This window comes from Pholis gunnellus (assembly GCF_910591455.1).
Source record: "Pholis gunnellus genome assembly, chromosome: 2".
Lineage (NCBI taxonomy): Eukaryota > Metazoa > Chordata > Actinopteri > Perciformes > Pholidae > Pholis > Pholis gunnellus.
Window position 1 is genome coordinate 12,032,034 of NC_136536.1, and position 26,554 is coordinate 12,058,587.

The following is a 26,554-nucleotide window of genomic DNA, read 5'->3' on the forward strand; positions in this document are numbered from 1 at the left end:
TAATGAGAAAAATGATGTCATGTGCAAGAGCCCCTCCAAAGCCAGAGTGCTAGATGAGGTGGGTGTAGGGGCGCCTCAAACCGACAAGGGTTCCTATTCTGCCGACGTGAGATACTCGGGCTATTTTCCAGTCAGGAGAGGCTGTTGACTCAGGTTTGGCCGGGTCTTGAGGTGCTTGTACAGTTTCAAATTTAGGGTCTCGGGCATAATTAGGGGCAGCGATATGGCCTGGGGTCAAAATGGAATCTCAATACATGTCACTATTTTTGGGATTCATAGCTGAACGTCTTTTATTTAAGGGAGGTGCATGTTTGAAAAAGAAAAACAGTAATGTGGGACCGGGTCTACTAGACGGGTAGGGGGAGGGAAGAGAGCAAGTAGAGTGGAGGGGAGACAGTTGGCTGGATTAAAAGATCCCTCCTTTAGAGCTGAAGGCTAGTATAGAGTTGAGGATGTTTCAGAGGGACACTAGCTGGGTTTAGGAGTACCAAGAGAACACTAAGGCTTAGAATTAAACTGAGCAGAGAGCTTCTGCTTCTGAGGAACATCAAGAGGTCCTGTATACATGCTCCCGTCCTCCAACGACACCCGTTCCCACAGCCAAGCAACTGGTTCCCTAACACACATACAAGTATCCTTAAATCCGTTTCCTGGGGCTATGTACACTCAGGCACAGGCTTAATCAAACCAGAGGCCTAAAAAAACAAAACTGATTGATCCAACAGAGCCGAACTGGATAAACCCACCCACCCCCGATCCCCACCTCAACTCCTCACTTAGAATGCCCACCCCCCCCCCCAGTCTCCCTCCTGTGGGCGGGTTCAGCGTGGAGCTCAGCGGATGGTGTATCTGACATAGGGCACCTCCACGTCTTCGTCTGTCAGGTCGTTACAGCACAGCTCAAACACCAAGGCTTTCACATGCTTGCCCAGCTTCTTTTTGGACACCTTGGTGACGATCTCAGTCATCCTGCAGCACACAGAAGAATACACTTAGGTCAATGAATGAAACATTAACATTTGATTTTTGAAAAGGGGCATCTAGAAAATGTACTCACGGCAAGTCCAGTCTCTCTTTGAGTTTGGCAGCAGGCATGAAGAAGGAATAGAGCATGGACACTCCCTGAGAAAGCATGGTGATCTCCAACTTATGCTCATTCTGAGAAAGAGCAGAAAAACAACAGAGTTTGGTTAATTGTGCGCCAGAAACCAGGCGGGGGTTTAAGTGTAGAGGAGTTGATGAGAACGTACTTTAAAGTAGTCCAGGAACTGTCGGAGTGTCATCTCCTCCCCATTGGGCTGCAACCCGGTGACCTCGAAGCGATCCCACAACGTCCAATCAATTTCATAGTACTGCAAAAACAATACAAATATTAGCATTGATGCCACCTCACAAACAGCACCCAGTTATTGCTAAAACATTAGGAGCAGGGTATAAGAACATTTATATTTCTCCTCAGCACACACTGATAACATCAGCATGAGAAGCTGAGTTACACTCACTTACACCCAGGCAGACAAACTTCATCTGCCTGGTGTATCGGTATTAGCATGGCTGGATCATCATCGGAGCTCAAGACGTCTCATGACAACATTTAGGTAGCGTTTCAGAGCTGAACATCTTGAGTATTAAAAAGGGAAAATATTTTCCTCAGTGTGGACACATGAAACATCATCCTCACATAGACATCTAAGCAGCTCAGACAGTGACACACAAGCAGCTGCCCACCTTGTGTGTGGGAGCAGCGATGGGCTCAGAGAAGGCAAAGAAAGGCAGGGCCAGGTTCATGAAGCCATTCTTGAAGGATTCCAGCTTCTTGTGTCCTTGGACAATCTTGATGAGCTCCAGGCACACCAGACCCACCACTGCGGACGTGGTAGTGGCGATGGCAGGAATGATCTTGCCAGCAATCAGCTTGCTCTGTGATGAGAACAAGCATAAAAAAAGAAGGACAACAGAGTTCATTATTGTTTGAGTTAAGAAAGGTGCTAAATTCCAAATTCACTGGCTAGCTAATCGTCACACTGCACCGCCCTCAAGGCGGCGGTCACCACTGATAACAGCCGTAGCCTTGTTGGGGCAACTGAGGGTTGCCAGTTATTGCTGCTCTTTGCTCAAAGACATTAGGAGCAGGGTATAAGAACATTTATATCTCTCCTCAGCACACACTGATAACATCAGCATGAGAAGCTGAGTTACACTCACTTACACCCAGGCAGACAAACTTCATCTGCCTGGTGTATCGGTATTAGCATGGCTGGATCATCATCGGAGCTCAAGACATCTAATAACAATATTTAGTCATTAGATGAGCAGCTGAGGGCTGCCTCAACAAGGGAACGATAGAGGCGCCATCGATAACATTCAGCCACTAGATGTCGCACTCTCCCTCCCCCGATCTGTTGCATTCACTTCACAACAACCATTTGCCAGTTCTGTCAAGGATGCATGTATGAGTATCTTTACTTATAGTACAGCTATGTTGTGATTCTGGGAACTAGTAAAAATGTCACCTCATGTTCTGTTGAATTACTTAATGAGATAAACAGAATGACGGCTCATTACTGGACAAGTTTGTTACACAACCTGTATATTTTATACAGCCAGACACTCGACAGACATGTCGAGTGTCGTATCTTTAATAAGAGTAATAAGTCATTTTGTAACATGTAACTATATATTTGTTACAGATTTTGGTCACTGTGCGGCGATGTTTAAAGATTCATGTCACCGAATGTGTGGTATTCTTGGGATATGGCTATATTCACGTATTGTGCAGTCTGATAGAGAGCAGTGTCAGTGAGGCCAGGAGTCACAGAGGCAGCCTCCTGTTAACGCTACCATAAAACTATCGTTTTTCACACTAACTGGCAGCTTGATCACCGAAAACACAGAGATGCCACATGATACCAAAGTCAATATTACTATTGGCTCACAAGCCTTATTAGAAACAGCAACTATCTTCTGCAAAAAATGACATAATCACACTTATCTACATAAAAATGTTATTAAAAATAACATCAGTAAAATGTTACGGCCATAAAAATGTGTGCACCCACCTTGTGCCTGTCTGTGGGGGGAATGTCGTAGTTCTCTGCTCTCAGGTTGGATGACGCTACAATGAAGTCCATGTGGAAGTTGGCGTCATCATCCTGTTAACAAAAACAGGACTACAATTAGCGCAGGTTGAGGTTGCACTGAGGACTAACGCCACAGTTGCGGTGATTACAGAGAAATGTAGATATAGGAAGAAAGACCGTACCTTCTCAAAGTCAATGGCGCACAGTTTGAAGTTGGAAGACTCAGGGGAAGGTATCTGGACCTTCAGCTCCTCCAGTCTGCAGTCATCTATATAAAAAGAGATCAGTTCAGTACATGTGTCTCACAGCATCTGTAGTGAACCCCGACTTCAATTTGTAAGCCATTACCAACAATAAAAAATGTTTTAGCAGAATATGTATGGCTGTAAATGCTTTGTTGTGCATACACAGATTTACGCATCTTACCAACAGAGGAATTGCTATTCTGCAGCTCCTGGTCAGAGACGTGGATTTTAACCCCTGAACGAGGGCTGAAGGGGGGCACTTTCACCTCCTGCAAGATCTTCACCACACCTGCACGGTCAGTGCTGCCTTTCAGGCCGTAGGTCTGGGCAAACAGGTTTGCTCCGGCCACTACATAGTCCATGTGCAGCTCCTACAAAAGAGAGCACCTCGGTTCGTATTTTGTGATTGGATAGACAAAGCTTCGAGCAGACAATGGTCGAGTAAGAGTACGGAAGAAACACAATTGACCCATACTTACATTGCTAGTGCTGAAATCTAAACCGTGAGGACACCTTTTTGGGCCAGACCAGAAGGGGGCACCAGAGCTGGTTAGCTTAAAAAGACATAATAAATTCATCATCAAAAGAATCATTAAAATTGCAAAACCTTAAAATAAAGCTGGGGTTGGGAATGAATATTTCATGATTGCTCCATAGAAATACTCATTACTTATAAGAATGTAATTGTATGCCTTTATTAGATTGCCATAAATAGAGGCAAGCATCCCAAGTCAACTGATTTTCATCATGCAGTGAGCTCATATGTACCTGCTCTGGGGGGAAGTTGTGCAGTAGCTGGCGGATGTTGTTGCTGTATTGGCACTGCCAGTGGTTGCGTGCCCAGGCTACACAGTCAGCCCAGCTGTGGGGGCAGTCTGTGACAAGACTCTTGTAAACAGCCTCCAGCACCTCCACAGGCTGAGCTCCGGGGAGCTTCAGAGTACGCTCCATGAATTTAGGATCTCTGTAAGGATAGTGAACATAAACATCATAAGCTGCTTACAAACACTTGAAGAGACGTCGCTTTTTGTTTGCCGTTCACCCAGCAGGGTCAGTTTAGGAAACATTTTAAGCATGGGATTTAGGTTTTTTTAAAATCGAGGTTTAAATATAGTCTGTAGTACAAAAAAAGCAACAGCTTCTTTGATTGAGAGCAGACATGAAGCAAGCTTTTACAAGTACTGAAGAGATCACCATGAAATTCCACTAACGCATGACATCATCACCAGCTCCAACTAGTAATGCAAAGAGAAGTCATTTTGCCAATCTGAACAACTTTCATGATGTCATACAAGTAACTACAACGATATCACATAATCACTTTGGTATGACAAGGAAGGCAACTCACGACAAGTACTGCATGGCGTTCTCTGGTGGCTGTTTGAATAGTCCCTCAAACTCATCGCGGGCCCACTGAACAAAAGATCAATCACACACTCAATGCACTGAATCAGAAGTACAGTACGTGTTAAACTAAAAACAGTTTCAGATTGAGTTGACATTATCTAGGGCTGGGCAATAAAATGAATTACTCCATTTAATCATATTGTGTCACTACGGACAGTTTGCTCGGTCTCTGCCCCCCCGAACGCAGACTGGACAATCATAGCGTAGCATCACTTCTACGCCACGCTAGTGACAGACGTTAAAACATGCTGCTTTTGCTTTTTAACTTTAACAGTGAATAAGGTCTATACATGTGTATAAATCTATACACATTACATTATTTTATGCTCCACATATTGTCTGTACACCTACTGACCTGCAGTGTGTGTTCAATGGCATTCGGGAAGTTCTTGAGGGTACAGATGGGGATGGACTTCTCAGGTGGGTCTTGGCTGGAGCTGTACGACTCTGTGAGGAAGGGGATCACAACCTGGACGTTGCCTTTGGTACCCAGAGTACCAGACTCCAGTAAGGGCTTACGGTAGTACACACACCTCCGATCCATGTACATACCTGTACAACGGGCACAGACAATAAAAGAGTGGGACGTATGCTTTAAAGAGTCAAGATCATAAATTAGATTTTCTAAAAGAATGTTTAAAAGATTTGACATAGTTTAAACTTCTGTGTCTCTTACGTGCGTCGACGTTGTCCAGTGCATTAGTCACGCCATCAAGGCTTTCAAAGAAGTCGTCGTCATAGACCCTCTCTGTGTCGGGGCCCACCCTGTTCTGATGACCCGTGATCCTGATGGAGGGGTTCATCTGCTTCACTGCAGCAGCTGCTGTGTCACTCTTCATTTTCTGTTACCGCATACATACAAATGATAGAAATAGTCAACAATTACACTTTCTGATGACATACAAACATCAGTATCGCCACTGACCAGCGTAAAACCAGTACAGTGGACACTTGGTTTACTGATTTGTGGCACACAAAAATACTCTTAAACTGTCATTTCTGTGCATGAGTTGAAGTCCTTTATGAAGGTACCATCAATAAGGACGTTAAAACAAGAACTGCGGCCTACGGCACGCGTCTAGCGGTTATGGGTTCCTCAAATCACAATTTCCTTGTAACATAATGTCATCGTTGAATAAACAGAACAATGTGGAAGGTCACTGCATTTCATTTAGCACCACTTGAAATAACCAAGACGCTAATACAACGATAATGAGCTATTACGACCGCAGGCTTTCCGTTTCCTGGAATTAATGTTGTATCATGACATCGTCCATCAACAGCAGTTGTAGCAAGTGAACTCAGCACTGCTCGGAAATATGAAATTAAAATCGATAAAAGGCCAACTAATGTGAGCTATATACTCTATATCTACCATCAGACAGGGTCCAGTAAAGAGGATACTGACCGTAACGTCGGAGGGTCTGAAGAGGAACTGTCTGTTGAGGTTGGACTTCTCTATGGTGTCCATGTCGGTCACAATGACCTCGCCATCCCCGGCTGCCAGTCCAATCATGGCAAAGTTTTTCATCAGCTCACAGCCGATGGCCCCAGCTCCAACCTGGAATGAAGAAACGCCTCTCAGTGAGTAAAGCTAAGTGGCACTGTATGCGACATTGGAAGACACCATTTATCAAACGACATCCATTTAAATTGCTCAGTAGAGAAATACAAGTCTTAAACTATAAAGACAGAGCATGCTTGCGGAACACCAGGTCAAAAATATTTAAATATGGCAAAGTAAGAGAAGTGCGCCCGTTAAACAATACGGCTTGTCATTACAAAAGTTTGTCAAAACCCCCAAAATGACAAAATCAATAGTGTATTATTACATCTCTGAATACTTTAGGACTTTTGTTGTGTCGGAACGTAGCCCATGACGGCCCGGGCCTAAAGGTCTGAACTGAAGCCTCCGAAGGCTGCGGGCTAGCAACCGGGAAACTACCAAAGAGGCGTAATGTCTAGAGATGGCAGCCTCAAGACTCTGCTGTCAAGGGGGAAGAGTGTGCTTAAAAACAATGGTGCAACGGATCATAAAACTCAGCACAAAACAAAAAGGGGAGAAATTATAACTTTCAGAGATCCCTGTTCATGTTACTTTGCTGCTGATACTAATTGCCAGTCATTGATGATCCATATTGGCAGATCCAAATCAATTTGTTGTTTGATTATAGCAGCTGGTCTACAAAGCTCCAGGACATATTTTTGCCACTGTCCCAAGAATTATTTCATCAACTCTGAAGTCAGTGTAAACCACCAAAAATTCTAAATATTAGCCTTTTACTTCTATAGTGTTTTCTTTCTTCATAAAAAACCCAATTCAAATGACAAGGAAATAAACTAGACTATATTTCTTGCTGCTTAGAGCTAGTGTCATAATTCCCTCTCTAATATCTAAATGTTGTTCTTCAAACTACTGATTTTTTTTCACCCAGAACTACATTATACGAGATCACATGTGAACACATCATGATAACGTTATAATTTACCTTTGCCAAATACTCATTTTCACTGACCAGAGCCTGAACGCATCATAATATTACTGAGCGGAACCTACTTACATTGGCCATTAGCGGTGCTGCCATAGTTACTAACACGGATTGGTTGTTTACAAATCATCATCAGAGATCGGCGACTAGAAAAGCATGAATGCTGATGTCCTGATTGCATATTTTACTTAACATTGGCGGTAAGCGATCACCAGTAAAACTTTATTTCACATTGGGATGTTACCGTTAAATTGTGTAATTGAATCTGCAGTTCAACTGTGTGGCGAACTGCGAGGGGGGGATCCGTACAGATCAACAATGGTTCGTTACACCACTACTTGAAAATGTGTCTTTGAGGTACGGCTACACTCGCAAATACAGAAGGACGAGGAAAAGAGACACTCAGCGCAGACACGGGTGTGCACTGTCCACACAAAGAGTAAAAACAGCACTCGTGGACTAATGACACATTTTGTCTAAGTGAGTTGAAAGATGAGTCTCTGCTGTCTAGGGCTGTTACCGAGAGGTTACAGCCACTGTGGTCCAGCGAGCGATGCAGATTTAGATGCACGAGATATTAGATTATCATCAGATTTATCATTTTAAAGCTCCCTTAGCAACAGGACAACAGAGGAGTTGTGTTGGAAAGTTTTCCATTGGCTGACTCACCAGGAAGTAGCGCTGTTTGGCCAGCAATTCCTGCAGCTTGGTGCCAAACACGGCAACCTGCCCATCGTATCGACAGTTCCTCTGGGAGAAAAAGAGACAGAAAAATGGGTTTAACGCCACGTTCCACCATCATGTGCCTCTGTCCTCGGTAAAGGTGTGTGATGTGCTGTGAACACCTACTGGGGCGCACTCTTCCTCTGTGAGCTCGACTCCTTCCTCTTCAGCCAGGCACTCCAGGGCATCAAAGTACAGCCACTGCATTATTGGCAAAAACTTTCCAGTGCATGCCTAAGAGAACAATTAGCACATGAGAAAAATGTAAAGAAGCATTTATGACAAAAAAAAAAACATGCCTTAGCACAGGTCCTGCCAAACCCATGAAGAGGGGATGAATGAAAGTGTAAAGAGGGTCGAGCATCAGAACCTAATAGGGTAGTGTTTATTCATGCTTTGTAAAATACGTGTAGTAAAAATATTATAAATGATCAAAAATATGATTGTAATTTGAAGCCTATATTGTACAACTATAGAATTGAAGAAAATAAAGTATATTCTGCACAAACATGTCATGATGTGCTGTTCAGTGCGTGTACATCCTGGTCTTCAGAACATTGAATCGTTTTAAACAAGTTAGTGCAGTACATGTCCAAACATGTCTAATCAGAAACAGCAATCTACAATGACAACCCATTTACTTACCTTACATGGCAGTATACCAAAAAAGGACTGAAAACATGATTTGAAAACAAAAACAGGACTACAGCAGATACTGTAGGACTGCAACTACCTCAATTTGCACACGGTGCAACACTGACCTTCAACACTTCCTGTGCAGCCAGACCGCCAATGAAGGCATTGATAGGGGCCAAGTCACCAGCAGCAACAAACGACAGCTTTTTGATAAGAGCATCATCCAACTGCTCCACTTTAGCTGACCCCGTCTGGGCAGAGTTCACCTCTTTGGCCAGCGCCAACAGCTCATCACCGTCGGCCTGGAACACACACACAGCTCAGCATGTTACAAAATACTTAAGAAAACTCAATAAATACTGATTTGAGTGTAAATGTTTTGCACAATTATTCATAAGTAATCCTACAATGATTTTAGTTTCTCTATCGAGTTTGACCATTATCAAAACATTGATCAAATAGCACTGGTGGTATTTAGAATATGAAAATGATTATGATTTACCCGGCTCCAAGGTGCAGGAAGGTGGTTGTGTTTCTTCTGGAAGGCATGGATAGCCTGGAAGCCCACATGCAGCTGTCCTGGACGCTCGAACTTGGCAAAGTCTGTGAGCAAGAACTCTGGCTCAGCGATGGAGGAAGAGATGGATTTCTGCACGTGAAAGACAAGCAAGATAGTGAGGTTGGACTCATTCAAATATTCCACTGGTGACAGCATAATGTTGTATCATCAGTATTGTGATGAGATTAGATGCTGTTTTGCTGACCAGTGGCAATAATGGGGGGGGACATGTCACACTTCAAAGGTCTATAATGTTACCTTCTTAAACATTTTACATGGCAACGTGACATAACGTGTGGAAATGGCAGCCACTTACAAAAGAGATCTTCTTGGGCATCTTGACCTGGGAGACAATTCCTCCTCTGATATAATCTGTAAAACCAGCTGTTTCACAGATGGCGAAGGTGTAGGGACCTGGACAGAGAAGATATCATGTCTATTTTAAACCGTTATAAAACACACTAGCCAAAACTTGTCTTTTTCTTAAATAGAAACAGGTCTTACCCAGAACTTTAATTTCCACTGGCTGGCAGCCATTGAGCTCGGTCATACCCTGAACCTCGGTGAAGGTGACATAGTCTCCGCTCTCAAAGCCATGACGAGTCTCATCAAGACATGTCACAACCCCTGGATTGTCCTGGAGAAACCAAAAGTGAACAACGGATGATTTCAAAATAAAATCTGTCTTGAAGCTTGTCCTCATTCCTAACGGCAGCAAGTGGTTGGAAGAAGAAGAATGTTTCTTAGTCAGACGTAAGGACTAACCTTGGTTATCATGGAAATCATGGCAGTCAATGGCTGTTCTCCATTGGTGTCATACACTACCATGTCCACACCAAAGTCACAGAATAGCTGGCTACAAAATACAACAAGTGAAGGTAAAAATTAGACACTGACAGACGGGTATACATTCTATGTGAAAGGTAAACCTAACAAGAGGGGTCAGACTCTTACCCAAACAGACCACGCGTGTCTGCGACAATCAGCTTGACTCCTTTGTTGTGGCAGATTTCTCCCAATTGGTGCTGCTCTTCCAGAGTGGAGTTGGTCAGCACTACCACCTAGGTCACAACAAGAGACACATATAAACACCAACTTTTCTTTCCTTTCAGACTGCTGAACTGAGTGGGGCACTAGTTTCTACCTAAATTATACCTGGAACTTGGTCATGAAGTCTTCAGTGAGTGTTTCGGTGTAGGCGGTCACAGGAACGTAGTTGTTGAGCTCAGCCAGACGGTGCTGACTCACCTCGGCTCTGTTCTTTCCCAGGTCCTCCTCCCGAAGGTAAAACTGACCACAAAATATATGAAATGTCAGGGAACAACCGATACTGCGTCAATCAAGCTTATGTGCCAGATGTGGTAATAAAGGAAAACAGACATGTTTACACAAAGAAGGGTTCTCGATTCACACTTGAAATATCAAAATACAAAAAAAATATGCTAAATCTTTTCCATCTGATCTTTCTCTTTCAGTTAAGATGAGAAATTGGAAAAAAAAAAAAAATCACAGATGTCATTTAGTCACTCCACTTGGTCTCAGTAGTTTAAACTGCGTTTCTGTCACGTCTTAATCTACACAATGATTTATTTTGTGTTTTAATATAGTCTGTGCAGGAATTTAAAAATAGTTAGGAAAATGTGATGCAGCTACAAAAAAAAAAATGTCCCCAGCTTTCCTATTAAATATGAATGGCACGTCAAATAAGCGACATATATAGAAATATACATAGATTACTCAATTTAGCTTAAATAAGAAAGGAAACTAGGGCAAATGCAAGTGGCTGGAATAAAAATATTTAAGAGCACAAGGTTAGACTAAGACTGGGTGATCATAGATGCAATCATACACTTCTGTAAGGTCACAAATCTTGGCTGAGCCTCCTGATTGAACACCTGAGCAGTCTATTCACACATGTATCTGTCTGGCCCTAAATAGACACATCAGAATTCAGAGTCACAGGCTGGCAGACCTAAACAATCTGTCTGCTGTAATGATGCCCTAAAACAGGCTTTAGCTCTTCTATGATTATGACCCAGAGAGAGAGAGGCCACCCACTGATAAATCTGGGTCAGCCCATGGTTAGCAAGGGTGGGGGTGGCTGCCTTTTTGGATGGCAACAATACTATACAACAACTGACTCATAACAGATGAAGAGTCACACTGCACTTTGGAATCAGGCTCAAACACAATAGCACACCAGATGCATTTACAATAAAGAGGAAATGGCTGAGTGAACCATTGTCTGCCTGACTGAGTAGAAGAAAAAAAACATTGCACAATGGAAAAAAATTGGAATACATGTGCATGCCTCCACACACCTGAGAGGAGAGGTCTCTCCATTCTGCCACTCCTTGGTCGTGCACAGTGACACTTTTAACTCCTCCCAGGATGACGTTCTTTGCAATCTCCACTCCAAGACCTCTCATACCAGAGATAAGGACATTGGAGTTCTGCATTCGCTTCATAGCTTCATGGCCCAACACATAACTACAGAAAGAGAGAACGTACCATTAGAACAACTATGCATTGTTTAACATTCAGCCCAAAAATAAATAATCAAAATGTGTCCGTTTTCCTTCATCAGGAGAAAAATTCACAAGACTTACAGTTGTCTGGAGTACAGGCCTTCATCGATCTCAGCATCATTGCCATTCTTAGCCATGCCCTGGGGAAACCACAATGAGGGGTTGCAATTAGTTCATGTAACAGGTTTGACCAAAGTTGTGCAGTGTATGCTTTAGTGCTTACGTTGGCAGGTGTGTGGGACAGATCAGTTCTGACAGAGTTAGAGGAGGAGCAGTGGGATCCCGTCTTCGTCTCTGTTCCTGACAAGCGACGCTTCTTGGACAGCGGCGAGCTGGACATCTGTGCAGTAACACACCCTGTTAAGACTGGCTCATCGGGCACAACAAGCTGCCCCATATCTTCACTAAACGTTCACCCTTTACAAGTTTATACCAATTCATGGATAACGGATAATATGGCTACCCCGATGACGATGATTAAATAATTTAAGCAGTCAGGGGCAACCAGTGCCCATGTGTTTATGTCATGAAAAATAATTTCAAATTAATTTGTAAATAAGTGAAAAACATGACTTAGTGCCACGTTTCCATTATTAACAGTATCCTAGCTAAATGCTACATTTCGATTAATACGAATATCCTAGCTAAATGCTATCTAATCCCCATAATGTTGAAGAGAGGATTTCTAGTCCAGGGAGCAGCTGGGCTGGCTGCAGGCCAAACACAAATCTGCTAGAAAACGAACAGAGCCTGGGAAGAGCAATGAATAGCAGCATTATCACGTGTCATGCTCAGAGACGGGCTTGGCTGTTTAGTGCTATTGTTCATTGTACCGGTATTTAAGGGCCGCAAACATCGTTTCAAACAAAAACAGCTGAATCATTAAAACTTCACTGCGGTAAAGAGAACAACACCTCATGGTGGCCTGCAGGTGTGGACACAAGGACCGCAGAAAGACGTTGAAACTATCTTCGGCTGGCAGATATAACGGGACGTTAGCAAATATGATCTTTTAAAAAAATCAGATCACGGTAACGTAACATTGTGATCAGCGAAATAATCCGGTCAAATCCAGTCACTTCGGGAAGTGAAACAGGCCGCAGCGTCTCGTACACATTCCCACTGCACGGAGAACACGATCACCTACAATTTCCGCATCCAATGCAGCTCAACTTGCGTCCTAAAAAGTCAAAGTTAACCGTTTATAAACCTTCCTACAACTGATAGAGGGAGTTGGAATAAGTCTTAAACAATAACGTTGCAACCGGCTAGAATTATGTAAAGTCACATTTTACTGAAACGGGAGCTGTTCGCCGTTTGTCAGAAACGAAAATGAAGGTACAGACAATGATACAGCAACGCGTTGACGTTAGTGCGGTTGCTCTAGTCATTTACACAAAATAAAAAAAAATATTACAACGCCGTTTACGAACCATTTCCATCGTCTAACGTTTAGGATAAGATTGCGTCAAATATTAGTGAACGAGACCAAGCGGAAACTGATTAAGTACGTTAGGTTGCGTGCCCACTAATCGGTTAATGTTAAGTGATTGGCTAAGTGGAAAGAGTCGGGACATTAATAACTTAAGAAGCGAAAAAACACCACCCTGCTAGTCTGCCCATTAACATTACCAGCTCGGCCTAGGCCTGCATCTCCCCCAGTGCGGAACACAACTTTACAAGCTAGCAAACCTAACGTTAGCTGTGTTCAACCTGCTCGCAAAAGACAGCAACGGGGTTATTTTGACAGCTAGCTAGCAAAGCTCCTTTTTTAAATGGTTTAATGTTTCAATGCCTAAACAAAATACAACATCAAACTTTATCACTCAATGTGGAAAAAAAAAAAATTGCGATTGAAAGACTAACGTTAGCCATTACACTCGTGCACCACTGATTTCTCCTTTCTTACCAATAATCCTTCTCGGTTCCTACCCGATGCGAACCCGCTCCTCTCCCGCAGTATCTAGATGTCAGTAGTATCGATGAATGTAAATTCGACGATTGGTACAAAGAAAAGAAACGCGATGCGGTATTAGGCTGGTCTGCGCTATAATGTCGAGTCACTATGTCGTTGTGCTGAGAGTCTCTTCTATGTATATGCGTTGCTGGCTTTGCGACTGCAGACGGGAACAAAACCAAAATGGCAGATGGGGAGAAAGGGGCGGAGAAGCTGTGACGCATGGGCTGAAATATTCAGCAGGAAAGGGGTGATGTGAGCACGCTGCTCGGCCAGAAGCTCCGCTCATTGGCTGCTAAACATAAGCCAACGCGCTTTACACCCGCCCTCGCAACCAGAAGATGCATGCCATGTATATTACTGTACAATGAACTGCAGGACCACAAGAATTACCGTGTAAGAAACATCGTGCTATTATTTGTGTTATAATTATTCTAAAAAACGCACAGAGCATGTCTGACGCAAGTGCACGAGCGCAGAGATCCAAACACATTTTCCAACGTAAAGATCCATCTTATCGGTGCTGAATGAAATCTCGTTGTAGAACCAGACTGCAACACAAAACTTACAGACGTGACACAATGCATCACCCCTAGACTAACATCTTAGGGTTTACCCAAGTTGGACGTATTCTCACTGCAACGCCAATTCGTGTATTGTGTTTTCAAGACATTTTACTTTCCCTGGGTCCAGCAAAAACACATCACCAGTTAAGTCTGATGGTGCCCCAATGATAACAGACAGGTACAACACTAGGCTACTTGCTAGTTAGAGTGATGCTGAGCGTCTAGGCCCTCAGTCACACTGAGGTTAGGGGTGAGCATTCCTTGCAAAGGAGGAGTATTGGGGGAGGGGGTGCCTGGCATATGACAAAGGCCCAGGGAAAGAGTGGGCCGCATATTCTCGGGTACACATGTCGAGGGGATCCCCATTCTCATCGCTTTGCTGCGAAATGAAAAAACAAAACACTGATTACCAGTATTCTATCGGAGCCGACACGTATTGATATTATTAATGACACGTTAACAGACTTCTCAACTTGGCAAGCCAATAGGAGATACAAGCCAATATTACGTTACTGTGGTAACGTTATCATCGATAGTTGACACGTTCACCAAAAACACATCTATCGGGATGAAATGCTAGGTTCAAGCAAACGTTCCGTGATGCAAGTTAGCGAGTGTCTTCCTTTGACCATCGCGTCCATCCAAGTTAATGTTTGTAGCCAACTAGCTTCCCAACCACCGTTACCGTTAACGGTATTCATCACAGAGCATTACTTAAAACAGCACTCTCCTACACGTGAAATGTGCAAATTCCAATTTAGAGTTAACGGTTACGTGCCAGTGGCTTCTTAGCTTCGGTTAGCCGAAAAGGTTCAGATAGCCGACAGCAACTAACATTAATGACTACCAATAACGCAGATGAAACGACTGCGTAGTTGTTAGCTTGTGTGCAGCTAGCTTTCGAGCTATCTAGCCACCCAACGACTTTTTCCTACTTGTGCCGCTATGTTAGCTAACTAGCTAATGTTAGCCAACTAGCTGAGGCTAACACTACCAAGACGAGAGCTTATACAAGTGTGCAGAACTTACCACATCCGATATTACTCGGCCTGATCTGTAGTATTAAAATCGCCTTGTGTTTAAGCAAGAAACCTAAAAAAACAATGTGACAATTCAACACTGCTGCTGATTGCAAACTGAAAAGTGTGTCAGGGTGGCGGGCTCTGTGTGAGTTTTTCCGCTGGACGGTTGCCTGACCGGCTGTTCCAGAACCGTTTCCCCTCACCCTATTTCAGTTGAAAGCAAAGCAAAGCAGCAACATGTGCACGTTACAGTCACAACCATCATCCCCGTCCAGAGGGTTCAACGAAAAGTGATTATAATTGATTTATCGGAAGTATTTGTTAGTATTCTTCTTGAATGTTTAACCACTTCACACAGAAGGCAAAGTGTATTGAATTATACACTACTAAATTGTGTGATCGCATGATAACTGTGAAACCAATATTTTGTTCACCCCCGTGCTTCTGCGAGTATAGACTAATCCGAAATCCACGCAGAGCCAGATGGGACTTGTAGTCGTGGCGTAAAAATGTAATGCCGCTGTGTGAAATCATTAGATAACGGTTCTTTCAGCGCTAGCACATACAAAATGTAGTTGTATTTACCCTTATATTATACATTATTAGGAGAAACCCGCTTTAAAGTGTTAACATCTCAGGTCCAACAGCTTTTAACCAATGAAAAAAGACAAGATCCAGTTGTTTTTTTTTACTTTTATTGAAAGACTTGCAAACAGAGCACAGTTTACATAGGGACAGAATAGTGGAAGTCTAGACTTGTTCAGGAGAAAAGCACATAACTTGGTATTACATTGATCCAAAAGCAGAATGAACGTCGAAAATATTTTTTTACATGATAAAAAGGAGCAAAGATAGACAGTACCAGTCCAATTGACAGTAGGCCTACCAAATGAATGTGTCGACAAAACTGGATAAAAATGAAAACAAAACTTTTTGGGCAAAACATTTGGAGAACTTTGAAATGTTCATGTGTGTGTGTTTGTGTTATTGCAAAGCCTTTACACAATATCTTGTGTCTTAAAATCTTTCTCAACTCTTCAACAGGTGTGGAGCAACTCACAAGACTTTGAGCGACAGTTCAAGTTTAAAATACAGTATACAGTTAAACAAATCCCTATGTCCAGCAGCCAATGGGAGGGCTTAATTGCTCCCGTAGCTGTGCCTACGGTATGATAGCATCTGAATTGGAAGTCGCTTTGGATAAAAGCGTCAGCTAAATGACTGTAATGTAATGTAATGTAATGTTAATGAGTTCAGTTTCACTAATGTCTGTACAACTCTGTGACTGCAAGCTTACGATTTAGCAGCCTCACTATAGAATGAATAGCTACATAAAAAAAGGAACAGTAAAATAACGAAATGGAATGAGCCGATTTGAAAAAAGTAAATGTCAATTTGGATATAAGGAAGTTTACAACACGGGAGAGCAAGAGTTAGGAACCCCCTTCTTTGTATGTATTTACAGTTTGTAGGGAATAATGCAAATCACTTCCTTGCTGTAACTCTCACAATTAGTTGATAATTTTACCAAGCTATTCCTACTTGTGTAGTTCCATAATTTGTTTATGGATTTGAGTGCTTGGATTCCAGCATGAGGACGTTGTGTGGTAAGCATTAATGCGCACAATCTGGATTTGAGACGCAAACTCTCTTTCTCTTTGCAGCTGTCCTACAGAGCGATACAGTGCCCTATGATACTCCCCATACACTCCAGTCATGAGAGTATTTGAATGCCTTTGGGAGTTTTCTCGCTACCAGTATTCTCAATATGCCACAGCCAAACCAAACAACATTGCATGATTTCTTTTCTTCTGGGGAGTAAGTGGATGATACCTCTGGGAGAACATTTTTAAAACCTCAAAATGGTGTCGTGTATTGCTTCATGGACACCTGCTTCATAGCCCCCTACCCATCCCAGCTCTGGGGGACTGGCTGGAATGAGCAGCATCCATCTGTCCATCTGTATCTTCTTGCTCTCCTGTAGCCTGGGGTGAGGATTGTGTGGGTGGGAAGGGTGGGGGATAGGAGGGTGGAGGGATAGTAAGGCGAGGGATAGATGGCAGCGCAGGCCTGGGAGAGGTTGGAAGAGGTGGAGGAGTGGCTGAGGTTGCAGTCGTGGAGTGCTGTGAGGAGCGTGCGCGGGAGGTGGCAGGCGAGGGGTGTGTGCTCCTGGCCCGTGGTGGTTCAGTGGGGCAGTCACTGATTTGCTCAAGCAGCGAGGGCATGTCTCCCTCAATCTTCTCCAGCACTGCAGCCATTTGCTTTTCTATCTGCTCGATCACACTGTCCATTTGCCAGTCGCTTGTAGTGCTGCTCCCGCCTCCTCCATGTGGTAGCCCAGTCCCATACATCCCTACTCCTCCTGCGCTCGTATACAAGGAACTGTATGGACTCCCATAGCTCCCTGCCATCCCCATCCCTACAGTAGCAATTTCTGGATTGTATGGTGTGGCATGACGGCCCAAACTAGCAGAGCTGCCTACGTTATAACAACCCTGTCCTGTCGCAGGACCTGGCCTCGCTATGCTAAACTCAGCGCTGTATCTGTCTGTTGTCCTGGCATCCCTGTCCCTCCTACCCACTGGGCTAGCATCACCCCTTAACCTAACTCCTGGTCCTACATCCACCCCAGTTCCAAGCCCCATTGCTGAAGTGACTGCCACTGCCTCAGGTATTTGTGTCTGACACCAGCTTCCATCAGGCTCATCCTTCTGCTCCCTCTGTGTGGCTGGCCTCTTCTCTGTTGAGCCGGTTCCAGCTGCAGGGGCTGTGGGTGGAAGGCCATGGAGCGTTGCAGCCATCTTACGTTTGCTGCTGGGATCAGGGGAGGCGGATGTGTGTTTTTTGTCAAGTGTAATGCCTGAAGAACCGTCCGACAGCTTGGAGGGGTCAGGTGTCATCACGGGAGTCGGTTTGGATTCTGGAACAACTTTATTTTGACCCAAATTGGCAGCCATTTTCCTGGTTCCATCACCTGCTGCTTTCTTTGCACTGGCCTGATCAGGCTCCTCCTGTCCGAGTTTGGGGGTGGCATTTGTTTGGCTTTGTTGACTGGAAGGCTCAGGAATATCTGATGGGGAAGTTCCTACCGATGGGCCTATACTCGTCTTTACCTCATCCTGTTTTTCTCTGACCTTACTCCTCCCCTCATCCTGGTCTATACCCACCGGTGTATTTTCAACAGTAACTTCTAAAGACACACTACTTGAAGTAACCCCTCCATCACTTGTCCCTTTGTCTCCCTCATCACTTGTCCCCTGGGACACACCGCCTTCACCATCTCCGGCCTCCTCACTGCCCTGAGCCTCGGCTGAACTGTCATTCAGTGCTTCTGAATTCTTTAATCGTTGCATGAAGGTGGTGACACGGATCGCTTTCTGCAAAACAGACAAAGGCAAAGAAAAAAGGAGAGAAGGATAGCGATGTAAAGAGAATTAGATTTACATCATGTCACTTTTTTAATAAACACCCATATTGACTTGTTTCCCTAAAAAAAGAAAAAACTTTGATACTATAGTTGGTTATGGCAAAGCATAGAAAATAAGCTTTGAAGACAACCACGGCACCATGATTTAGCATCATCATACTAAGCGCTGAGATGTGATTAGTGTGAAGTGACATTGCAGTAAGATTGGTGCCAGTTGTTTACTTCCAGGAGGCTATGACACTTTGTACCCTGGTTTAAATCAATCTCAAGACTCACTCTCTCCAAGCCACTCCTTGACTGCTTGTTGTCTAGAAAAGGTAAATGAACACATCTGACTCCTTTCGATCTACAAACACTTAAGGAGTTAGAGAAAATGTGTGAGCTTAGAAGTTGTTTCTAAACCAGGGAATTGATTCTCTGGAAGTGAAAAGCCATTGGGACACAGACATATCACTGAATACAACATAGCTTAACTGAGAAGCTTCTGTACAGCTTCAAGTATGACTTGAATGTAACACTGAGGTACAGTATGGGGCAATGAGCCAGGATTCACGGAAGAGGAATGACAGAGGGCCTTATAGTTTAAATTACTGCTGTTCAACAGTCCACAGTGGCCTATATCCGTTATATCCTTTCCATTTCTCCCTCTCCTTATCTACACAGATACAAAAACTACACAAGCAATGAGCAAACCCTTTTCCCCGTTGCTGGTCATAATGTTGTTTTTACCAATCTGGTTTCATAGACTAGTGCAGATGAGGAGTAAGAAAGGAGCAGAGCGGGCCACTTTGAACATCTGGGCCTTAATCCAATGAAGAAAAGTGGGGCAGAGTGGATGGATATCTTCTGGGACAGGACAGGAGTGACAGTGGGCAGGAACAGAGCCTCTGAGGAGAGTTTCACCGGTCCAAACATGGTCAACACATCTTAAGGCTGACTGAGGTTTAACTGAAGTGTTTGGCGATTGGTCGATTACTTTAGACAATTTTTCCAATAGAAACCTTAATTCAAGAGGTTGATCAGCCATTAGAAAGATGTTTTGTTATTGATTCATGCCGGACTGAAGGTAAGTTTCTGCCCATGCTCTGTCCTTCCACTCTCCCTCTTAATGAACTACAATACCTTCAACTCCTGCGAACCATATGGGGAAAGAGAGAAGAAGGTTATAACTATTACTTATGCTGTCAGGTCAGCAGTGCCATCTCGACTTACTACTTCTTGGTCTTCAGCATTCATTCCCCTACGACATCCCTTTGACCACCACCAAATCATTTCTTAAATTTAAAACATACCTCTCCATGCTTGTATGCTGAGCTACAGTAAAAGCACCTCATGTGCAATCATCATTACATATAGTGCCATTCTATGCTGCTTATTAGGCTATAGTATCACCAACTCTATTTACTACTACAGGAAGAGAGTGAGAGTGAATTCATACCCGCCATTTGGCCTTTGCAAAGTTCTTCTCAAACTGGGCACACACACCATCCTTTAGGTTCTTCTCTGATGCGCCATTCCCTGCAATCCTGGCACAGGTGACAGACAGCATACAAGTGAGTACAAACCCTGTGGATATGAGCCAAAACATTTTTGCTCTTGTGATCATGTGCACACATTTACCATTCATGCCAGAGTGCATCCTGCGCTGTGATTCTCAGCATCTGGTCCACTTCCATGAGTCGACAGACAAGCTCCTTAGCTGAGAAAGAAACAATGAAGACAAAAGGTCAATTTAAGTGTCATGATAAGACGAAAAATATGTACATTTTTATAAATCATGAAGGATGATTTGGTTTGGTTGTGAAGAGTGGGATATAAGATAGTAATTTTGAGCGATGTGACATTAAATATCTAATTTTCTCACTGCCACTGCCAATGCCTCATGTAATTGAAAATGTAACTTTGTATGTATTGCCATCGTGTGGTAGAGCTACGTACCTGCAGGTGAAATGTCATCCCAGTATGGAGAATCAAACTCAAATTCACCGCCAACAATGCGACAGAAGATGATGCGATTATGTAGATCTGTGTTCTCCTCCTCTGTTTCATCATAAAAAGGAGGGTTACCTGACAACCTGCAAACAAGGGAAACATACATAAAAAGACAGAGCAAAAGAAGTTATATTGAAACCATGCAAATAACTACTGGATATATCCTTCATAAACAACAAAGCAATTATTCAGTTGAAATTGCAGCTCAGTTTGTATTGGCCGGCTTGCTTTGGTAACTTTTATGATGGAGACTCACAGTATGAACATAATGACACCCACAGCCCAGCAGTCCACAGGACGACCATAACGATGACGAGCCACCACTTCAGGAGCTGAAAGACAGCAACGAAAAGAGCAGACATATAAAAGAAAAAGAGAGATTTGAATGGCTGGGGTTTTATGGCTGGGAAATAACATTTATTTTTACAATCAACACTTAAAATGGTGAAGGCACTTGCAAGCGACAAGGTAGTACACGATGTAAACCATACTTTGGTATCAGGGCATCTGTTCCCTTTCTTTCTTTCTTTGTCTAAGTACTCAGCTCAATAACTATGAATAACTATCCTGACCTTTCACTGGAGAGAACCAGGCCAAAGCAAAGTTCTGTACTCCAAGTTGCATTTGTATTAACCTCAGAGAGAGAATGAGGGGAGTGAGATCAGAAGACATGAAAAGAGAGGAAGAGTTGGATGTCTTCAATTCTGTTTCACTGAGTTTCGTGACTGTTTTTCACTATAACTGTTTATCTCTGACAGATTTTGATCTTCAAAAGCACATGGAAGTAAATACATCAAATAGGTAAAGTATGCCCTCAGGGCTTTATTCACAAACAGCCCTGCAGGCAGGAGGCAAAGCTAATAGAAGGACGTGTGAGTGGATGAGAGATGGAGAAACCTAAAGAAGTAAAGTTATACTGTACATAAAAACAGATCTACAAATAGTGGAGAGTATCATACCCAGGTATTCTGGTGTTCCACAAGGCTCTGTGATGGGTCCGTTCTCAAACCGGGACAGGTAGAAATCTCGCAGAACTACTTTGTTGTGGTTGTTTTCTGTGTAGTACATCAGGTTTTCCAGCTAAATAAATGAGGGACAGAATTAAGTATTCTCATCAAAATACACGCAGACTGAAACCCTACACACTACTGAATAGGTTCAGTGCTGCAAATATATGGGAATTGATAATCAGCAGACAACAAATAATAATACCATTGCAACCTGTAGAAAATCAACAATGGCACACCCTTCTTAAGCTCAAGGGGCGATGAGTCAACAATTACCTTTTCTATTATTACTTTGCAATTTCATAACAGTTGACAAGAACAGATCAATCATTGCCACAAAACTGTTAATGCTTTATTTCACACTTTTAGGTTTTGGAAAGTTGTCTTATACAAATAGATGTTATTTTGTGTAAAGGGATTGAAAAAAAGTTATGTTTTGTACATTTAAACCCTGTACAATGGTTCAACCAGACTCACAGGACAGATGGCAAAAAGAGACAAAGATCCCTCTGACCAACAGTTGAATAAGAATAGAAGAAATCACCATGTCATTGGTAATAGAAACTGGAAGCTGAGCATCTAAATTTGTTCAGATCAAAATAGGAACAAGTTCATATTTCAGTGCCTATAACAACCTGGAATTCGAACAGGTGTGTTGCTTAAAGCTATTCTTAAATCATATTGAAATTGAATCACAGAATATCAGCTGAATATAATACAGACTGACAAATCACAGTTTGAACCTATTCAATCTAATCACTGAGTAGACATGGTTCCAACAGTATATATATATTTGGTTTTACATGTCAAGCTTGTTAAAATTAAGATGACACGAGTACAAACTGCTAGCAAGAAGAAATGGATCTTGACAAGGCAGATGAGGCAAAAGAATAACCAGAAACATATCTTCTTGATTAAGGGAGGGAGCTTGTCTTTCTATTTCTGATCTGAAAATGTAATCTTCAGTTAATTGTATGAGTTCACAGGATATTTGAGTCCAGACCATATAATGTATATACAATATAGACGGAAAAAGATCCAGCTTCTACCAGTAGGGGGAGTCTGGAGCCTAAAACATGAAGTAATCCCATCCTAATGGGTTAATAATGGGGGCTAAAGATATGAATCTGTCTCCGTGTGCCTGTATCACGTGAGATTGCATTAAGCAATGAAAACCGTGTTTAGTCCCTTGCTAAAAAGGTTATCAAATGTTGAGTCATTAACTGAGATGGCAGTGCAATGCTTTTATGTGTCTCCAAAGAGATTCATCTGACTATACACTGAAATAACTTTCGGGGTATGATGTGTGATGAAAAGTTGAATCATTTAGTACATTTCTTCCTGTATTTTTAGAGGCAAGTCACCAGTCTTTTTACAGGTTTGGTAATGAAAGTCACTACACCTGCACATGCCATAATGTGGGAAAAGGGAGAAAGGGAGTGAGCATTTACCTTCAGGTTCCTGTGAACTATGTTGAGGGAGTGTAAGTATGCCACAGCCTCGAGGACCTGCCTGATGACATTGGAAGCGTCTCTCTCTGTGTAATTCCCTTGGTCTAGAATCCAGTCAAATACATCTCCTCCGGTGGCACTGCATGCAGTCAAACACACGAAAACATCAGCACACACATTGCAATATATAAACAAATCAAAAGCTGGTGGGACTGTTAACCACATGTTGCAACTAAATAATTTGACTTTAATCTTTCCGTAACACAGTTATCAAAAGCCTTGTGCTCTTGTTTTTTTTTTTTCCATTAGAAAGACAATCTGCTTCTACTAGCCTAAAGCTTGCACTGTTGAGCAATTAAAAATCAGCGAGTTGGTCATTACTCTAAAAGACTTGGTTAACTCTAGAGAGTGTATAAGATGAGTGTGATCATCACGTATTGCCCTCAGCAGGAGGACTATTGGCTGGGCAAACGTGTGAGCTATGAACAGACACCAACTCATAAACAAACTGATCCACACAAAGAAGACTGCATCACTTATCTCAGTAACAGAAGGGAAATGATTTTGCCACTCAGCTCCAATCAATGTTATTGCTTTCCAATAAGGTTGCAAATGTGAAAAATGCACTCGTCACAAGTGACGCGGATTGGTCCCACTGTGACGTATTGATCCCGAGGTCTCTTCAGAGACCATATTATAGCAAAGCAGTGCTTCAGGAGCACTGAGTAATGTTGAGCGTTACTAGAGCAAATACCTCATAAAATCTAACAACTTCCCCTGTTGCTGAGGGGAGAAACAGAGCACACAGTAATAAGAGGGTAGACTCAACCCCTACCCTCTAGATCAGGGGTGTCAAACTCATTGTTGCTCTGGGGCCGCATCGGCATCATGGTTGCCCCCAAAGGGCCGGTTGTCGGCGGGGGGGGGGGGTGCTGCTGCCACATACGCTGGTGGAGGTGTGTGCGCGCGGATCGGGGAGGAGCTCCGCCGTGCGCGATTTCCATTTTTTTTTTTTTTGCTGGTAGATTCGCGGGCCACATAAAATGACGTGGCGGGCCGGATCCGGCCCGCGGGCCGTATGTTTGACACCCCTGCTCTAGATGATTGATTTGTGTGTGTTAAGGCACATGAGGGCACATACACAATTAAGACGTACACACTTAAGTACATATGGTACAAGAAAGGACAGTAAAGGAAACCCTTACAGTTCCTGGATGATTAAGTATTCTTTCCGGGTCTCGAATGTGTCTATCAGCTGCAGGATGTTTGGATGGTTGACCCTGGAGCAGCAAAAGAGAGTCACAGACTGTAACCTTACAACAGTGAAGAGTCACACATGCAATTGAAGGATGAAAACCATTCTCTGGCCTTTTAATAGCTTTATATACAAAAAAGACTGTGTGGGCGTAAATCTCTTTTATCAAAAACAGTGCAAAGCAGAAGGTTCAAACATCTGAGCTTACATTATTAAAGGTTATTGCATGGATTGTGTGATTGTAAATGTTCATATCATATATGTTGAAATAACAAATCATTCTCTCATTCTCCCTCTCTCCACCTCTCTCCATCCCTAAATCATACATCCATCTGTCCACAGACCGACTGCGTACAATTTCAGGATCATGATTTCGTTCTTGGCAGCCTTGCGGACTTTCCTGCCGTCTTTCTTGAGGAATTTCTTGCAGACAAACACCTTGTCTGTCTGTCTGTCCTTAGCCAGGCACAGCTCGCAGAACTCCTTCCTACGCAAGAAGAAAAAAATAGAAAGACAGACAGACAGAGAAAGGCAGAGAAGGTAAATATAATGTTACAGCACAAAATAAGTGTAGATGTTTTTGATCACATCTAAAAGAATAAGGCCCAAGAGAGACACAGCATACGGAGACAAAGTACACTGGATATTTTAATGAAATACAGTGAAAGACTTTAATTGGGCGGGTAGTCATTGAGTAGGTTAAATAGTCATGAATAACAAATCCGAAATGGGTCCGTCGCTGCCATGAGTCGGGCATCGTTTGGTTTTGAGCCTTTGGGGCATGTGCTTCAGCCAAATGGATTTTGAGAAGCGGTGCGATGCAAAATTAAACTAGATATGTCATATCAAATGTTACATGCTCAATAAATACCATCAGAGCAATTCAATGGCTCTCTTTCTTTATAATGTTGACTATTAATGAACAGTCATAATCTTTCAAATATGTAAAAATGCACACTTTCTTTCTTACCTTAAGTCATTCTAACACATTCATGTGGCTAGAGCTGATATTCTAATCTTAACCACAGCCTAATCACCTTCATCTTCTTGTTTTCATCAAATTAAGAGCATATGTACAGCAAATGTGTGCACTTAATACTGAGTTAATGTGTGTGTGTGTTTGTTTATGTGTGTGAGTGTGGTTGTGTGTGTGTGTGTGTGTTATATAAAAGATGAACAGAAATCTCTGAGGCCAGATGCTGATCTGGATGCTGATGCCATATGGCCTCTTACGCTGATTGGTATGAGTGAATGTGTGTGTGTGTGTGTGTGTGTGTGTGTGTGTGTGTGTGTGCCTTCAATGTGTCAAAGAGAGGTGTTTATGTGAAGACAACTTTCAGTATTCAGCCATTCAAGCAGCAGTGATTAAACTCGTTGAGAATATGTCCAAAAGATTATTTTAGGCGTGACACAGAATATTTAAACTGAATAAATGATAGACTTCCAACAGTGGGTTTCATGAGCTGTCATGATCAAAAATGTACAGACAATTGGTAGGCTAAAATTTGAAAAATGTGTCTCTTAAGTCTGTTATACACTAGCCTCATGCTATTACCTTCTGTCATTTCTTCAGTGAAAGCGTTTGATATGCCAAACCAAATCTGCAGGGAAAACGGTCCAATTTGAAATAATTCTTGAAATGAATAAAGACAATTTGGGAATACTGGAACGTGTCCATGAATTCTACATGGGAGAGGAGGGCAAAAAAAGGCAACAGAGATCGATGCTTTAAGCGCTATGGTACTTACGCTCGGAGGACCTGTCCAATCTCATATTTGTCCGTGACATCAGACATGCTACTGTAATTCCGCCCATCTCGCAGGGCAAGGCACCCAAATGGCATGGCGGCATTCACCTAAGAAATAAAGACAAATGCATTTCAATCACATCATCAAAGGGGGAAAGTAAAGCATGAATTATTTTGATGACACCTTAAGGTAACAGTCAGATAAAGGGAATACAGAGCAGCATGTACAAGCATGTTAAAGAGGAAAAGAGGTACTGATGAAACATTATGAAAGCCTGCAGTGGTTGAAGTCAGAGACACCAAGGGAGATGCTATTAGCCTTGAAAATATACAGTATATTGGAGAACCACAGATACAGCCAAGTCCATTTCTGAACAAATCTGGATACTAACGCTTCTGGCAGCCTGGTTGCGTGCCAGCCTTGTCAACAGATACGAAGCTACCCACTGAGCTTCTCTCTACT

At 42.8% G+C, this 26,554-nt stretch overlaps 2 protein-coding genes across 3 annotated transcripts; both read right to left on the reverse strand.

The window, feature by feature from the left end:
* Positions 1-806: 806 nt before the first annotated feature.
* Positions 807-15,398, reverse strand: uba1 (ubiquitin-like modifier activating enzyme 1). Of its 2 annotated transcripts, none has more exons than XM_079169866.1 (26): positions 15,220-15,398; positions 11,891-12,007; positions 11,749-11,807; positions 11,461-11,629; positions 10,295-10,429; positions 10,094-10,200; positions 9,905-9,995; positions 9,644-9,776; positions 9,456-9,553; positions 9,083-9,229; positions 8,706-8,882; positions 8,071-8,178; positions 7,891-7,971; positions 6,141-6,293; positions 5,409-5,574; positions 5,088-5,284; positions 4,674-4,738; positions 4,094-4,289; positions 3,805-3,879; positions 3,507-3,696; positions 3,263-3,348; positions 3,060-3,152; positions 1,729-1,920; positions 1,251-1,352; positions 1,058-1,158; positions 807-969 (listed from the first exon to the last, which is right to left on the reverse strand). In XM_079169866.1, exons 2-26 carry the CDS (start codon positions 12,005-12,007, stop codon positions 834-836), a joined length of 3,174 nt encoding a protein of 1,057 aa, XP_079025992.1. In that variant the 5' UTR covers positions 15,220-15,398; the 3' UTR covers positions 807-833. The 2 variants fall into 2 exon arrangements, with proteins under 2 accessions (XP_079025992.1, XP_079025991.1); XM_079169865.1 differs by lacking the exon at positions 15,220-15,398 and adding an exon at positions 13,577-13,778.
* Positions 15,399-17,107: 1,709 nt separating this feature from the next.
* Positions 17,108-26,187, reverse strand: camkvl (CaM kinase-like vesicle-associated, like; the record flags this gene model as incomplete). The annotated part of the gene is made up of 10 exons (XM_079182679.1): positions 17,108-18,589; positions 20,078-20,165; positions 20,260-20,338; positions 20,578-20,714; positions 20,888-20,963; positions 21,591-21,711; positions 23,090-23,228; positions 24,295-24,369; positions 24,700-24,831; positions 26,093-26,187. The coding sequence occupies 10 exons, from the start codon at positions 26,185-26,187 to the stop codon at positions 17,108-17,110; spliced, it is 2,424 nt and encodes an 807-aa protein (XP_079038805.1).
* Positions 26,188-26,554: the final 367 nt, after the last annotated feature.

Excerpts from the sequence above, each read along its gene's own strand:
- uba1 (XM_079169866.1), bottom strand. The coding sequence starts at position 12,007 with ATGTCCAGCTCGCCGCTGTCCAAGAAGCGTCGCTTGTCAGGAACAGAG. Across the intron at positions 5,575-6,140 it reads TCAGACCCTCCGACGTTACG|AAAATGAAGAGTGACACAGC; the intron begins GTCAGTATCCTC and ends ATGCGGTAACAG. Across the intron at positions 4,290-4,673 it reads AACGCCATGCAGTACTTGTC|AGATCCTAAATTCATGGAGC; the intron begins GTGAGTTGCCTT and ends CTATCCTTACAG.